Source organism: Protomyctophum parallelum, assembly GCF_964188405.1.
Source record: "Protomyctophum parallelum genome assembly, chromosome: 15".
Classification (NCBI taxonomy): domain Eukaryota; kingdom Metazoa; phylum Chordata; class Actinopteri; order Myctophiformes; family Myctophidae; genus Protomyctophum; species Protomyctophum parallelum.
This window is the reverse complement of record NC_139710.1, coordinates 21,967,343-21,983,317: the sequence shown is the minus strand read 5'-3', so window position 1 is coordinate 21,983,317 and position 15,975 is coordinate 21,967,343. Positions and strand designations below refer to the sequence as shown.

Below are 15,975 nucleotides of genomic sequence, written 5' to 3'. Positions count from 1 at the left end.
TGATGACGTAAGAAATATGGTCATTTCGTCATCATTGATCCAGCAATACGGGCACAGATTTTATGTTTTTCTGCGGATGAGGAAAAGATATAGAGAAAAAGATATAGGTGGGGGAGTTATGTTTGCTATAAAAGAAGATATTTCCATTGAAGAAATTCCAACTGAAAGCAGGATATTAGAGAAAGTAGAACATATATGTATACATGTAAAAGATAAAAATCTATATATCATTCTTATGTACAGATCACCTAAAACAGAGCTTTCAAAATTAAACACATTTCTCGAATACATGGTACAGTATATATCATCTCCGACTTCTGCAATTTTGATAATAGGAGATTTCAATGAAGACCATAATACTAAGATAGAAAGAAGTATAAAGACCTACATGTCAAAATTAGGCTTTAAACAATTAAATACAAATCCAACTACAGATTACGGAAATATTTTAGATCATGTATATTTTAACAAATGTGAAAGTATTATTATAGAAATTGAAGTTAGAGACACATATTACTCTGACCATGATTTAGTATTAATATCACTATAGTCTAACATGAAATAGATTTAAAATTAAAATTACATTTTTAATTCAGTTTATATACTTTTTTTTATAGGCGTTTACATACATAAATTAGATAAGTAGTAAATAGTTACACCTAATAATTACACATTTCAAATGTTCCTTCACAGAGATATTGAGATTCCACCGTTTACAGAAAAAGTATACTGTATAACATATTTTAATTCAGTTTATATACCTTTTTTTTTCAACACATATAAGTGATTTATTTTTCTCTGAAAAATAAAAAGGGATCCAGAATATATCTACAACGATAAAACAGTATTTATTATATAGATAGAAACTAGAATCATACTTAATACTAAATGTTTACATGTATAGTAGGTAGCAAATAATTACATCTAAACATTAATCATTTCAAACATTCCTTCACAGAGATACTGAGATTTGGCAGTTTACAGCGGGCGAAAACATTACATGCGCGCTCTGCTTGCGCACTAGTTGGCCATTTATGGCCTACTAGTGTGCAACAAGCAAGTATGCACTCGACAGAGTGCAGTTCTAGTTATTATTATTATTACATCTTTTCCTCCTGGCATGGTGCAGATGAGGAAAAAGCAAAGCTGGATCCACAATACCACCTGAAGACCACCAATCTGGAGACAAAGGAGACGCTTGCCGAGCTATACAAGGACTACAAGGGGGACAAGCTCTTGGCCTCGACCATGAAAGAACCGGAGGCCAAAAAGACCGACAAGCTTAATGCTGTAAGACCATTTACAATTTTACATAATTTGAGGGTCTGGGAGTGCAATACTTAAACTGTCCACACGAGGGAGGCACACGAGGGACTGTACACTGGCACTAGTCTAGAAGTGTCCTCATGAGGTGAAATGAACATGGTCCTCTGTCAGGTGTCGAAGTAATTCACTAGGAAAGGTACCTGGCGAGGCGGTGAGTGACACGGTGAAGTGCTGTAAAAAATATACTAGGATACGAGGGCAGGTGGACATATTGATTTATTTAAGAAGTCTGGTTGGGTTAAAACATTCATCCTCACTCACACAACCCCTATCCATCCCCATTGTGAGTGCAACTGGGGGACAGACATGCATGTTTCATGTAACTTTTACTGCAAGCACTCCAGTTTTCATTATGCTTATTCTGTAGTCTATACGTTTAAAGGTAGCCAAACTGATATTGTTAAAATGTTCTTGTGAAATGGCAATTGGCAATAGCAATGATTGAAATAGCAATTATTGCAATAGCAATGATTGCTATCACAATTTAGAGTTATTTAGCACATGGTTCAGAAAAAGAAAAATCCCCAGTGTCTGTCAACAGGCCTTCAACAGTGTTAAACTGGAAGCATATATTATGTAAAGTGCCATCTCAACAATACATATTATTAAGCCATCTGTCAGGATTCTGTGTTGTACAGTACACACATCCATATAGTATGTGCACAGGTACCAGAGTCAAAGCTGGAGTCAGTAATCCAAAAGTACAGCTGGTGCCAGAGTCAATGCAAGTGTCTGCAGACAGTGCCAGATTCAAAAACAGGAGTCAGTAATCCAAAAGAACAGATGATGCCAGTGTCAAAGCAGCAGTCGGTAATCCAAAGGTACAGACAGTGCCAGAGTCAAAGTAGGAGTCAGCAATCCACAAGAACGGACCCTGCCAGATTGTCAAAACGACAGTCGGTAATCCTAATGGAACAGGACAGACAGTGCATGTGTTAATGGAGGTCAAGCTTGGTGGTGTAGCCTGTGTGCTGAGGGGAATGAGGCTGTGGCTGACTGCGCTCCTCGTCCCCGCCAGCTCATATTGTAGAGGGGATGGGAGGGGTTCTTCCGGACAGCGTCCAGTTCAATCCCAGGTACATAGTTGGCTACCTCACCGGCTTGTTCCGTTTGTTGACATCCATGTGTTGTGTTGTACATTTTAGAACATTCAGGCCTACTAACGGGCTATATATATAAAAATTATATGCACCAATATTAGATGCTGACTTCGCTTATTGGATGATGGGGTCAAATTAGTTTTTCATTACTCCATTGCTTTTCCTCTGGTTATTAGCTCTCCTTTGATGTTGTACCAATGTCTCTTTTCATGTAATGCTTCTCCTTAAATGCTCTTTGCCTTTTGGGACTCCCAGACATCACAGCTGAGGTAGCGCTCGCGAGAACAGGGAATATAGGTCAGACGGAGCACACAAGGTGAATTCTGCACTTTTCATTCAGAGTTTAGCACCACAAGTAGAGCAGAAAAATACATCATTACTACTCAAGAATGTCTGTGGAGAAGGCTGAAGGTTTTTCCAGGTCATTTATCCCATCCTCTTGCATCTAGCCAAGATTTCTTTCTGTTTACTTGACCGACTGCATTATGAGTAATGTATGCCGTACGTAATGTATTACCACACATGCTCCTAATCACACTTAACTATTCAGCTGGTCAGTGCTTACTGCAACCACTTCATACAAGGGGTGAGACCAATTTCATAGAGCATCAAGCAAACACAATCAATCTGCCATATCGGTATCTGCCTTAACCCATTTAGGCCTGACCTCAAAATAAAGAAATAAATCTTCTAACTCCTCCAGTTTTCTGAAATAAATATTTTCACGATTTTTCAAAAATAGCAGACCACTCAGTGGCGCGCTATGAGCTTGTAGATCTGCTATTTTTTAACATAATTCTAACACCAAAAGGGGTTCCCGCCCAAAATGGGTTAATAATGCAGTTCTGTATCGAACCAATATCAGAATAAATATAGTATGTTGGTTTTATCCAATACCTTTTATTATAATATTTATTTGAAAATCTGAAAAAGCCTTTTGTGATTATGAAGGATGCAGATTCAATGAGTGGCTTTCAAAGGTGTCAACAGAAATACAGCATTTACATTGTTCGAATGTACATTTGTCTGTTAGTCCTGTTTTGACTTTGACATCTGTTCTTTTGGATGGCTCATCATTGCTGACTCATGCTTGACTCTGGCACTGTCTGTACTTTTCGATTACTGATGCCAATTTTGATCCTGGCGTCATCTGTTGACAGGACACCACTACCACTGTATATTAGATCTTTGCTAGATTGGAACCGTGGAACATACAGTATAAGCCACGCTCAAATGATTGGCACACGCTAAAGGTTTGAATCGAATGAGCATCAGTAGGAATGGCCTAAATGAGATAAGACTTTTTAAAAGTCTGCATCAGACATATTTTAGCCTGGCGCTCGAGTGACACAGTAGTAAAGTACCTGCCCACCGCCGCAGTGTCTAGAGAGGTTTGAATCCACCGCGGTGCGTCCTCGGTGTCTACTGTCTAGCGAAGCTGGGCGACGAGGGTGATATTTGTCACTGCACATAGTCCTACGAGCTGGGCCTGGGGCGGCACCTGTTGGCAAGGAGTGCTGGACCCTTAGTGGGCTAGCATGAATCGTTTAACTTGTGTTTTTGTGTGATTTGTAATGTGTATTTATTATTAGTTTTACTTCCTCACAGGCTCACTACTCCACAGGCAGAGTTTCAGCCTCTTTCACGTCCACAGCGATGTCTCCTGCCACCACACATGTAGCAGGTAGGTTAAATGAAACATACACCTGCCCGGAATGGCCGGAGTAGATGACATAATTACTGTCCGTTTCACTTGGTACACACTCTTTGGTATTTAAGGACCGTCTGTCAAGGGGCCTCTGATGAGACTTGGTTGATCTTTACAGATGCCATCGCGGATGACACTGTTCGCTACCAGTACGTGAAGAAGAAGGGTTATGTCCGCCTGCACACAAACAAAGGAGACGTCAATCTTGAGTTACATTGTGATAAGGTAACAAAATGACGTTTCCACCACATTTAATTTTATTGCAACTGCAGGTCGCAGTTAACTATGGAATCTAGCATTTCCAGTCAGTGTGTGTAGTGGGTCGGTTGGTCACCCCAGGCAAGCCCCCCAGACCAAGCGAGCTGCAGCATTTTGGATCAGTTGGAGAAGCTTAAGTGCACATGCCGGTAGGCCAGTAAGGAGGGAGTTACAATAGTCAAGTTTTGACAAGACTGTTGTCTGGATTAGGAGCTGGGCTGATTCCTGGGTGAGGAACGGTCTAATTCGTTGTATGTTAGAGTGTGAACCTACAGGATCGAGTGCAGTTAAGTCCATATGTTGAGAGGCGGTTCTGGATAGCCCACGGTTGTCCAGAACCGCCACAACAGCCCTCTGCCCAGGCCAGACTCCATATCACCACAAAAGGCCTCTGCCAGGGTTTCTGCTCTTTCCAAGTTCTTGAACCAAGATCAACTGATTGTTAAAGGGCTGCTGCACTAAAAGCACAGAAATCAGAATTTATAGAAAATATTGAATATATGTATATATAGTATATACTGTATAACCTTTAGATTTAGCTAACTATGGATGGATCATGCATCAGTTCTTTCTTCAAATAAGAAGATGCAAGAAGTAACCTTTATACAGATTAAATAGAGCTTGTTGTGTTTTTTTATGCTCTCTCTCACTCTCTCTCTCTCTCTCTCTCTCACTCTCTCTCATTCTTTTCTCCAAAACAATAGTTAGTAAATATTTAGTCTTAAGTGAAGAAGCGAAAGAGGAACATTTCAGAATTTCTGTTTTTGTTTGACACCCCTAGCCAAAAAGCATGTGGTGTCTCAGGGAGTAATCAAGGCTGTTGAACCCAGACACGGCATGTGTTCTGGGCAGGGTATCTTTGCCCTGGTAACTGGATGCTACTTGTGCTGTCTTTTCATTGGCTTCCCAGCTGTCGAATCAGGATAATGCAGAAAAGTTACAGTGATTAGATGACCCAGTGTCTCCTCCCCACATCCTCCCCAGTGGCTCCACTCAAGACACGTAGCTCTATTTGTGGCCTGCTGTTTATGAATTAATGAGTGTTATTTCGCTGTCACATACACTCTCTGTCACACACATCCTGGGTCCGCCTCCCTGTGAATTTCACATTTAGTCAACCAGCTTATGTCTCCATTCATTGCTCTCATTGGCTCCACACAGCAAAATCATCATTTACTTTATTTGTACACTCTCGGGGAGAGTGTAGAAATTTTACCAAACTGGACAGTATTTGTACACTATCAGAGTAAAACACTGAGTATCTTACTGTGAACTGTCTGTGAAATCTGGAAGGACGAGGATGATACACTCGTTGCCGGTATGCACCCCTTGTATGAGTCACACTGGATATCTCTGAAGATTGTAGTCCGTAATAAGGGAATGACAGACAATGGATTCATCCATAAGGAATTCATCCATAGATGACTGTCTTCAACTAATGCACTGTCTTCACTTCAGCAAGGCTTCTCTTAAGATTTGTGTTGACAAACTACTTTCCTCACATAACCCATTATGACACATCAGTCACCTTTGCTTTTAACCACTTTAACCATAATTTTTTAACTTTTAGCTGTTGAACAATAGCAGATATACAAGCTCATAGTGTGGCACTCTGTGCTGCGCTACTCAGAAAACAGTTTGGACTTAGAAGACCTTTTTTTTATAACTGACCTCAGTTTTTAATGGGTTGTACCCTAGTGATCCTCAAATTCATCCTCAAACGATATGGAAATCTTCTTTTCGTGTGTTTGAAGCATGTGGTTAGATGACAGTTTCCCATTTCTTTACACAGTCTTTTGCATTATTGTTGAAGATCTTTTAAGCTGCAAAGTTTGGGTAGTAGAGGGCAGACAAGGCAATGCTGCATCCTCTGGTCCTCTTCTCCACATTCAAAGATGGTTGGGCCGGTTTAGTAGCCCCATCTGGCCATAGCAGCTTTTGATCGCCCCGTTCCTGTTCTCAGGCGGTGTCTTCCACCGGACCCATGGTGCTTCTGAGTCAGAAGGGAGGTCTTCAGAGGGGGGATTCCCATGTCAAATTGTCAATAGGAGGGGGGTCATTCTCAAGCTTTTGTTGTCCATAGCTGGAGTCTGGTTTCTTCCCGAGATGTTGTAAGGGGCTGGACATGGCAATCAAAAAGAGGAAATGACAGTTGAAATCAAGAAAATCCCCCTCTCCCCCCATCCAGCACAACTGAAATGTTGGCTGTTAATTTGATTAAACAGCTTTGTGATGGAATACAAAATGCACAGTGCATTTCCTTATCGGTGGATGAGTCCCCTGGTGATGCTCAGTTCAAGGTTCAAGGAGTTCTTTGTTACATTTGGTGTAACGGGTACATGCAAGTAAATCATTTTTCCCCTGCAGACATTGCAGTAGCATAATTAATAATAAAAAACGGTAATAATAAAAAAGTGGAAAAAAAACGTCTACAATGCTATAATGGTGGTCCCAGGGTGCACTTGCCTGGGGCTGCACCATATTGACACGAGTTCATTCCTCAGATATCTCAAAAGCGATAATGATCGTTCAATAGACCACAATGGAAACAAGCCCCCGGGGATGTTTGTGTGATCTCTTTTTTAGCATAACCTTTGAATACTTTTTTAACGAGTCTAGTCTAGTCTAGTCTTTAACTAGTCAATCAATCAATTCAATCAAAGCCCCTCTAATGTATGCTCTCCTGTGACGGTATAGAGGTCATGTGACAGTGATACGTTGGTGTCACCTCCCATACATGATGGAAAACACAATTATAATCCCATTGTGGCATGTTTTTTCGGACATTCAGTCTCTGCGGTGAACCGGGACTGAACTGGTCCGGCAGAATCCCTGACTTATTTACACAGTATAGAACCGCAACGTATACACATACCACAGTTATATACATTAGTTACTTGTTATATAAATATATACACTTTTTGTAGCTTATGATTGACCTTACAGAGCTTTGTCTTATAGAACATTTTCTTGGTGGACCTTGGATTGTATTTCAGTACCGTGCTCTATACTTCATTGACCAGTTATACTAGGTCCGCTCTGTTTTTACCCTTTACACATCTCTTTGCCAAAGAAAGCCTACATGCATCTACAAGAAAAGCATTAAGTAGTTTAAATTCCAGTTTGAGTGAAGCTGCTCCTTGGTGCTGGTCCCAGGTGTGCATGTGTGTAACTGGGGTAGGGAGTTAAAACTAGCCACCAGTACAATGTTGTTACGTTTTTGTTTTTGTGTTTATGTTTGACTATTCAGAGCTATTTGTCAGGCAAAAGGTCAACTGGCTTTTTGCCTTTTTTGAGGGGTGCTAGCCCCTCCTATATACAGCTTTTGTCCACACACGTCTCATATTTGCCATTGACGATGAAAGGAGAAATTAGGTCAAATGTCTGCCAAATATGACATAATTTGTGGCATATTGTCATCATGTTCATGAAATGATGTATGAGGATGTATAATGATAAGAGTGTACCTCACTTCACACGGGTGTAATCCTTCTTGTACAAATGTGGAATGTACAGCATGTACATGTACTGTAGCACAGACCGGTATTATATTTACGCATACTCTCACTCGCATCGGTCGTCTATGACGTCGGATGACATCAAACATTTTAAGGCAGCACAGCATCACAATCTCAAAGGATGTACACTGTACAGTGTTATGAGTGTTATGGTTCATTTGCCATAATACTCACTTCAGTATTCACTTATGGGGTTGGTTTTGAACTAAATGTTTCGTGCTACAGCCAGGTCTAGAAACCTTGCTAGCACCTGCAGTAGAGCAAGGGACAGCTATCCACCATGACTCACTGTATTTGTTGGCTGTAAAGGGAAAACCGACCAAAGAGAAGACTGAGGTTTCACTTAGTGTTAACTGCATTTGTGCTAGTGATGAAATTAGACTGTTACATTAGCCATGCATGGTACAGGTAGCTCAAGTAAGCAGGTAGACACGCTCTCTGTGTTCATGCACGTGGGATGGAATGGAAGTGGTTATCGCTATAAGCTGTAACCCACTTCTTTTCACTGGAATATTAAATGCAGCTCCAAATAAAATGGGATATTAAATTGGACATAGTTCCTGCAGCGGATACTTTATACCCATAGATGTGGCATATTACCTCATCCAAATTACCTCATCCAAATGGATCCAGGCCAAAATTGGCAGAAATCTGCAATGTTAACATTAGATTGAGTATCTGTTGTATCCGAGGCATTTTACTACATAGCAAGTAGCGGAAACTCCAAACATTATGTTCAATTGACCGATATTGTTATATGTAGATATCAAGTACTTCTGAATTACACAAATTCACCAAATGAGTCACAAAATAGAACAGTGTTGTTTATATTGGGAAAAAAAAAAGAATGAAAAAAAAGTTTTTACTTTTTTCAAATATGTTTTTTTTGTGGTAAAGAGCTCAATCCCGAGGTATTCATCACATAACCGTGGTTATTGATCCATCACTACGGGCTGGTAGATCTGAGGCTTGGGAGTTTGAGCTGCATATGGAGAATATTGCTGCTGCTCTGTGTTGTACATAGATGTGCCAGATGTGCCGGGAGTCTGGGGATTGTCCTGTGGCAAGGAGCCTTCAGGGTACCCAGGTGTCTGGGTATCGGGGGTCTCTGCAGATGGCTGAGGGTAAACTGAAGGTTCGTTGACATAGTCAAAGTCATACTCCTCATTGCTTCTGGAAGGTGTGTTGGGGTTATTGGGGTCCCAGGCCGCACCCTGTCCTGAGGTCCTGCTCCTATCATCGTGTAATGGTGTCTGTGAACCATAGTGAGGTGTACGAGTTCCATCGTGTAATGGTGTCTGTGAACCATAGTGAGGTGTACGAGTTCCATCGTGTAATGGTGTCTGTGAACCATAGTGAGGTGTACGAGTTCCATCGTGTAATGGTGTCTGTGAACCATAGTGAGGTGTACGAGTTCCATCGTGTAATGGTGTCTGTGAACCATAGTGAGGTGTACGAGTTCCATCGTGTAATGGTGTCTGTGAACCATAGTGAGGTGTACGAGTTCCATCGTGTAATGGTGTCTGTGAACCATACATTGGAGTTCTCGAGCCAGTATACATGGGAGTCTGGGAGCCGTACATGGGAGTGTGGGAGCCATACATGGGAGTCTGGGAGCCATACATGGGAGTCTGGGAGCCATACATGGGAGTGTGGCGACCGTGCGGGGAAGCCCTACCACTGTGTTTTTTGGCTCCCACGGTGGTTAAACGCTGTCTGTCCACAGAGATGGTCTGACAAATAGAGTGAAGCTCCACTCTGGCTGTGGACTCTGTGGCGTCCTTCACCACACCAATGTACCCTTTGTAAGGTCCCTGGGAGATTCGGATGGTCTGTCCAATCAGGTCATTGTCTCTCCTGCCACGCCCCCGCCCAATGATTCCTCCTCCACCTCCTCCTCTCTGCTGGTGGCCTTCTCCTGGATGATGCATTGGGCTACTGATGCGCGGGCTCATGGGAGCAAAGCCTCCCACTGTGAAATTAGTCACATCTCTGGGCTTAGATCCTCCGGCCAGTGCCAGGTGTCGAGTCTTACAGACAAACATGCCTCCGTTCTCCACCAGCCTCTTGCAGTGAAGGAAGGCAAAACCACGGAATAGATGGCGGATCTCACCCTCGCGACCCTCACGGCCGTCGATTTTGTCGACTTTGACAATGTCCTTGACATGGATGTTATTCTGTTCGGAGTCCAGAGCCATGGCAAAGGGGTTGTCCTTCCGCCTGGTTACTGCCTGGTGGCGCAGTGTCAGCACTTTACCGTGCATGTTCAGCACCTGGAATGTTTCTCTCTCCAAACGGACGATGACTCCCACAGTGTGAGGGTCCAGTTGGACCAGTTCTCCCCACTCATGCTGCCCACCGGCGTCCACACCAGACGCCGTCTCCGAACACAGCTGCAAGTCTCTCGGCAATACTTTCAACTCGTGCATGGTGAGATCAGAGAACAGGATGACAAAGTTCTCCTCCACTCTAACAATGAGGCCGGTGTCTCCTTCATAACGCCCAGCGATCACCTTCACGTGGTCACCCGTATGGAAATATTTCCTCAACTCATGGGGAGGGAACTCCAGGGGGTCCTTGAGGTCTTTGTGTTTGGGCATAATAGTGATCTTATTACCATCTACGCTGAGGATTTTCCCCTGCAGATTGATAAGCTCTCCCTCACAAACCTCCACATTATCACCAGCCTGGAGGTTGTGTTGATATTGTTTACATGAGTCAGTGACCATCTCTAGGTCAATCCCCTCAGGCTGGTCCTCAAACTTCTCCAGCTCTGACAGTGTGGGTTTCACTCCATCTGTGATCACAGCAGACATCGGAAAGCTCTTGAAAAGGAACCCTTTGCGGTTGTAACGATTTCCCTCAAAGATGATAAAGTCACCATCATGGCTCACTTCACCCAGGATCTCAACATCAAACAGCTTCTGTGCAGGCCTCTTGAACTTCTTCCTTTTGGCAGCCCAGTCTTTCACGCTCTTCTTGGCCTTGATCCTGTCGAGGTCTATCCGAGGGATGATCTTCAGAGAGATCGCATTCTGGCTTGGCTCCACATAATCAACCTGTGCAATGTCATCCTTGTACAGACCTCTCTTGAGGCGGACCCAGGACTTGGATTTGAGGTTGGTAGCCTCCTTAACCACCTTGAGGACGTCTGTCATCTCTTTGATGGGGACCATCTCCTGGTTCCAGTAGCCCATGCGCAGGTTTCCCACACCTTCAATGGCCGCCTTGACATGGGTCTGTTTGTATGACTCCACATAGATGTAGCCTTTGACATGCTCCGGAACCACGACTGATTTAATCTGGAGAGGTGTGTCAGTGACCTGGTAGGCGATGAACTTCCTCATCAGGGCAATAGCAGTGGCCCTCTCCTTTCCAATCTTACACTTGACTGTCCAAAGGTTAGGATCTTTGACCCCAGGAAGTAGTTTCTGCTGTTTGATATCATCAGACAGCTCCTCTGATCCTCCTGGGACATGCTCAGAGGATTTAGCATATTTCTTCTTAATATATTCCTCCAGTGCACCTTCAGAATCGTTCCATGGGTTCTGAAGTCTCCTTGACCTAGAGTAATCCTCATCCAGAACCCCACGGTCTATGTTGGACACGTCTGCCTTTTCCTTTTCCAAAATGTCCTCAGCTCCTTCCTCCCATAGATCTTCATCATCTTCACATTCATCATCCACATCAGCCTCGTCCAAGATGAAGCCTCCGTGTCTCGGTTTCTTCCGGGGCCTGTCACCATCGTCTTCTTCATCATACTCATCTTCTTCATCCTCTTCATCCTCTAGGTCATTCCCTTCTTCTGCTACTTTATCACTGCCCACAGGGCTGTCCGTCTCTTCCTCATTCTCATTATCCTCTTCCACCGCCTCCCCATCGGTGCTGTGTTCACTCTGGCAGTCAGAGAGGTCATCATCTTTGCTGTCGGTCATCGTGTCCGTCAACAGCAGGACGCAACTAAACAGTTCTGACACACAGACACACAAACATACAAGCAAGAGATGACTGTTGTGGCCAGACTACAAGGAATTACCTCTATAACTGCCCTTTGCACTCTTCCGAGGTCTGTTTTAAAGATGTGCTATCTTGACTCTCGTGTCATCACTATGATGGAGTTTCATGAATCGTGCCTAAATATGGAGGTGATGTACAAGTACACCCCATGGACATGACGCTAGTATTTCACAGGGGCTTACCCCAATACCTTTTTGATATTTTATTTTCATTGCGACTACAGGTCGCATTTACTATGAAAACGGGCATGTCAGTCAGTCCGTCCGTCTGTCACCCACCCCATGCCTCCATATATGGTCATGCCTCGTGACATCACGTGACATCATCAGGGTTGTAGATCCCTGATTTCATCAATATTAAGCCCATATATAGGAATTCCCATATAAGGAGATCCCTGATGTCCTCAATATTGGCCAGCAACTCTACATCTGACCTCAAACCTCAAACCCTTAGATCTCCACATATGGAGCTGACCTGTTCTGACATTCCATATGTTGTTCCTTCCCCATTCATCATTCCACTTCGATGTCTCCCTGTTGACTGATACCTGTCCATTAAAACTCTAGACGGGCCTGCCTCAAAGTGCAGGACAGGACAAAAATGAACGCCTGGCCCTACCTGGGGCCTCATCAAACCCTGTACACTCAAGACACTGCCCACGCTGCCACCCTTAGATCTCCATATATGGAGCTGACCTGTTCTGACATTCCATATGTTGATCTGACCTCATCAAACCCTATACACTCAAGACACACCCCATATATGGCCAGTACAGAATTCATTACATATGTTGATCTGACCCCCCCATGCCAACCATCACCGTTGGCCCAGTCGCAAAACAAAACTGTGCACACAGCCACACACACTCCCTGCATGCCTATTCCGAACCTCTGCCCCAAACTTTCCAGAACGGCTGGTTATAGCACCACCGTGAGGCCAATTTATTTTTAGGTGCATTAGCCCCTCCTATGCACAGTTTGTGTGTTTGTTTACTTAGGCTCATCGCTCTTAGTGGAGCATAGGCCATCTACGACTCTTCTCCATCCAACACAGTTTTGGGCTGTCCTTTCTGCCTCCCGCCAGCTGATTCCCTGTCTTCAGCTCTGCCTCAGTGTCCCGCCTCCAGGTATTTTTAGGTCGCCCTCTCTTCCGCTTCCCCTGTGTATGCGAAGTCCGGGCGTGGCGATTGGTGTTGGTTACCGGTTTTCTCAGAGTGTGCCCTATCCAGCCCCACTTTCGTCTCAGGATCTGCTTATTTTCCTACATTTGAGTTGAAGAGCCACACTTTAGTTGAAATGGCTATGTCTTTGGAGGACCAGATGTTCTTCAGTATGATGAGGCTGCCCTGGCTTTGTCTACTCTGGCTATAACGTCACTGTCTGTTTCACCCTGCTTGTCTATGATTCTGCCTAAGTAAGTGAAGGAGTTGACTTCCTGAATGGGTTCACCTCCTACTGTGACTGTGTTGTTGGTAGAGGTGTTGATCGTCATTAGGTTGGTCTTCTTCCTGTTTATTCTCAACTCGGTCCCAAGGGATGTAGTTGCCAGCTTGGCTTTCTTGTCCTGCATTTGGTTGTGGTTTCGTGACAGGAGAGCCAGGTCGTCAGCAAGGTCGAGGTCATCTAGTTGTGTACATAGGGTCCACTGTATGCAATTTTTAATTCCTTTTGTGGTGGTCTTCATAATCCAGTCTATGGCTATGAGAAACAAAAATGGCGATAGGAGGCATCCCTGGCGAACACTGGTCTTGACCTCAAAACTTTCCGACAGTTGGCCTGCATGTAAAACTGTGCATGACGTTCCTTGATGGGTGTTTTGAATCAGGGTGATGATCTTCTCTGGGTTTCCACAGTCTCTCTATCCAAACTATCAAAGGCTTTTTCTTAGTCTACGAAGTTTATTTATAATGGAGAGTTCCATTCGATGGATTGCTCTAGGGTGGCAATTTGGTCCGTACAAGATCTGTTGCTCTGGAAACCGGCTTGCTTGTCAAGAGCTTTGTGTGTTTGTACCTAGGAAATGATTTGATTGGCTGAGCATGGAATGTGATGTATGATCATGTATTTTTTTTTTTTCATTGTATTTTTATATTACTCCTACAGATTCTATCCATACATCAAGCAAATCGGTGATCAAGACGGATCTGTCCGATTGTCCATATTCCATCCCGTTTGGCTAATATTGCCTTCCAAAGTTTGCAGGATTGGTCCGTTTTGAACAAAATGCCTCAAATCATGAACATGGCATGTGATTCCCAGAGGCAGAGGAAGAAATGCCACTTAAAAAAGCGTCATGGTGGCACTATAACAAGCCCATTCATGTTTTACCTATAACTGCGTCCAATTGCTGTGAAACTTTGCATGCACATTTCCACTACGTTGAGGAACAATTAAAGCCCCCCTTTTTAACATTTCTCTATTATAGTGCTGTGCTCCGAGGAACACTTTTTCTAGTTGTGAATATTTTGTTTGAATATTTTTTAACATAATTGTGAATATATTCCACATGTATTTACTTATTCTTCCTTCCTTCCTCCCTTCCCTTCCTTTGTCCCACCCTCCCTTTAGGTTCCAAAAGCTGGAGAGAACTTTGTCCGTCTCTGTAAAAAAGGCTACTACGATGGAACCATCTTCCATCGGTCCATACGCAATTTCATGGTAATGACTGACATAAGCTAGTTGAAAGTTCTCCTCTTATAGCCTCACTACCATTGCAGTAATATGAATAATCAGCATTAGCTTTGCCAGGTAACAGCCATTCAATGGTATTGGCAGGAAACTAAGAACCAAATACTACCACAGTCTGCTGTCAACATTTCTCTAATTGGCACTCTTTGTTAAGATAAACTTCCACACCTGGACTGAGAAGTGGAGAACCCTGGGATTCTTTGAATTTATTGGTGCATAACATACTGTTGTATTAGTGCTGGCTGCCATGTTGCTTATGTGAGTTTTGAAATTATTGCCGCAGAGAGAACCATCTTTCTTCAAGGCAGCCTTCAGATTTATAGCACTGTTTACAGATGGGAGACATGTCCCTTAAAGCAGTCCATCAAGAGCCTGTGATTGTGAGAAATTAAAGTTTTCTTCCAATAACTATGAATTTTGACTTCCAAGAACTATGACTTTTTTTTTTTACTTCCAAGAACTATATGAAAATAATAAACACTCAAATCTTCCAAGAACTATAACTCTGGAGCGGCCCAGCAGACCATTCACCCTGAGGCTAAAATTGTCAGAGTGGGTGTGCACCGCTTTTCAAAGATAAGGCAGGTGTTTTGTACGCTCACTCACATAGAATCTTCAGCGGGTTTGAGCAAATGGTGCCAAAACGCCCCCAGTCACTGTGTTTTACTGAGTTTTATAGTTTTACTGAGGTTAGGTTTCTGGTTTAAGGACTTGTGTTTTGAACCATACAATTGTATAAGTACAGAACAAATAATGTTTGCTTTCGCCATCTTTGTTGAAGAAGAGTCTGGGCAATTATGTTTTAGTCTTACTAGAATTACTAAAAGTTTCTAAATCTTATATTCGGAAGCTGGAGTTACTGGGGGTCAAATGCTTAAAGTGTAATTACCATTGAGGGGATTAGGCATGTTTACCCATTAGTGTCAATATTAGACCATCTGCATGGTCTGATTTGGTCTGATTTTGAATCTAAATAGCTTTGTGTTTATGCTATTGCCCTGGAGTATCATCTCCTGTAATTGAGAGCAATTTGGAGGTTCGGTTTATGTATAGTTCTACTGAGGTTAGGTTTAGGTATAGTTCTACTGAGGTTAGGTTTAGGTATAGTTCTACTGAGGTTAGGTATAGTTTTACCGAGGTTAGGTTTAGGCTGTCAATCACAGCGACTGGCCAATCACAGCGCACCATTTACTCAAACCTGCCGAAGACTCCATGCTCGCGTTTTGTACAGCCAAACCTGGCTAAATGAAAAGTTAGAAAAAAAATCGTACTTTAATGAAAGCAAAAAACAAAGGACGGTACCAACATCAGTACTTCATTGGCCATTCACAATATCGGCCATATAGGCGGTTTGCCCATTG

General features: G+C 43.1%; 2 protein-coding genes across 2 annotated transcripts in view; one reads left to right on the top strand and one right to left on the bottom strand.

Annotated features, from left to right (window-relative positions):
- Positions 1–15,975, top strand: part of ppil2 (peptidylprolyl isomerase (cyclophilin)-like 2) — a 34,072-nt gene that overhangs the window by 7,419 nt on the left and 10,678 nt on the right. Inside the window, exons 10-13 of the mRNA XM_083783606.1 lie at positions 1,130–1,290; positions 4,035–4,110; positions 4,253–4,359; positions 14,495–14,584. Coding sequence (XP_083639732.1) covers positions 1,130–1,290; positions 4,035–4,110; positions 4,253–4,359; positions 14,495–14,584 — 434 coding nt within the window. The remainder of the gene's footprint in view (positions 1–1,129; positions 1,291–4,034; positions 4,111–4,252; positions 4,360–14,494; positions 14,585–15,975) is intronic.
- LOC310872659 (transcription elongation factor SPT5-like) lies at positions 8,843–11,845 on the bottom strand (the record flags this gene model as incomplete). The annotated part of the gene is made up of 2 exons (XM_083784702.1): positions 8,843–9,129; positions 9,352–11,845. 2 exons carry the CDS (start codon positions 11,843–11,845, stop codon positions 8,843–8,845), a joined length of 2,781 nt encoding a protein of 926 aa, XP_083640828.1.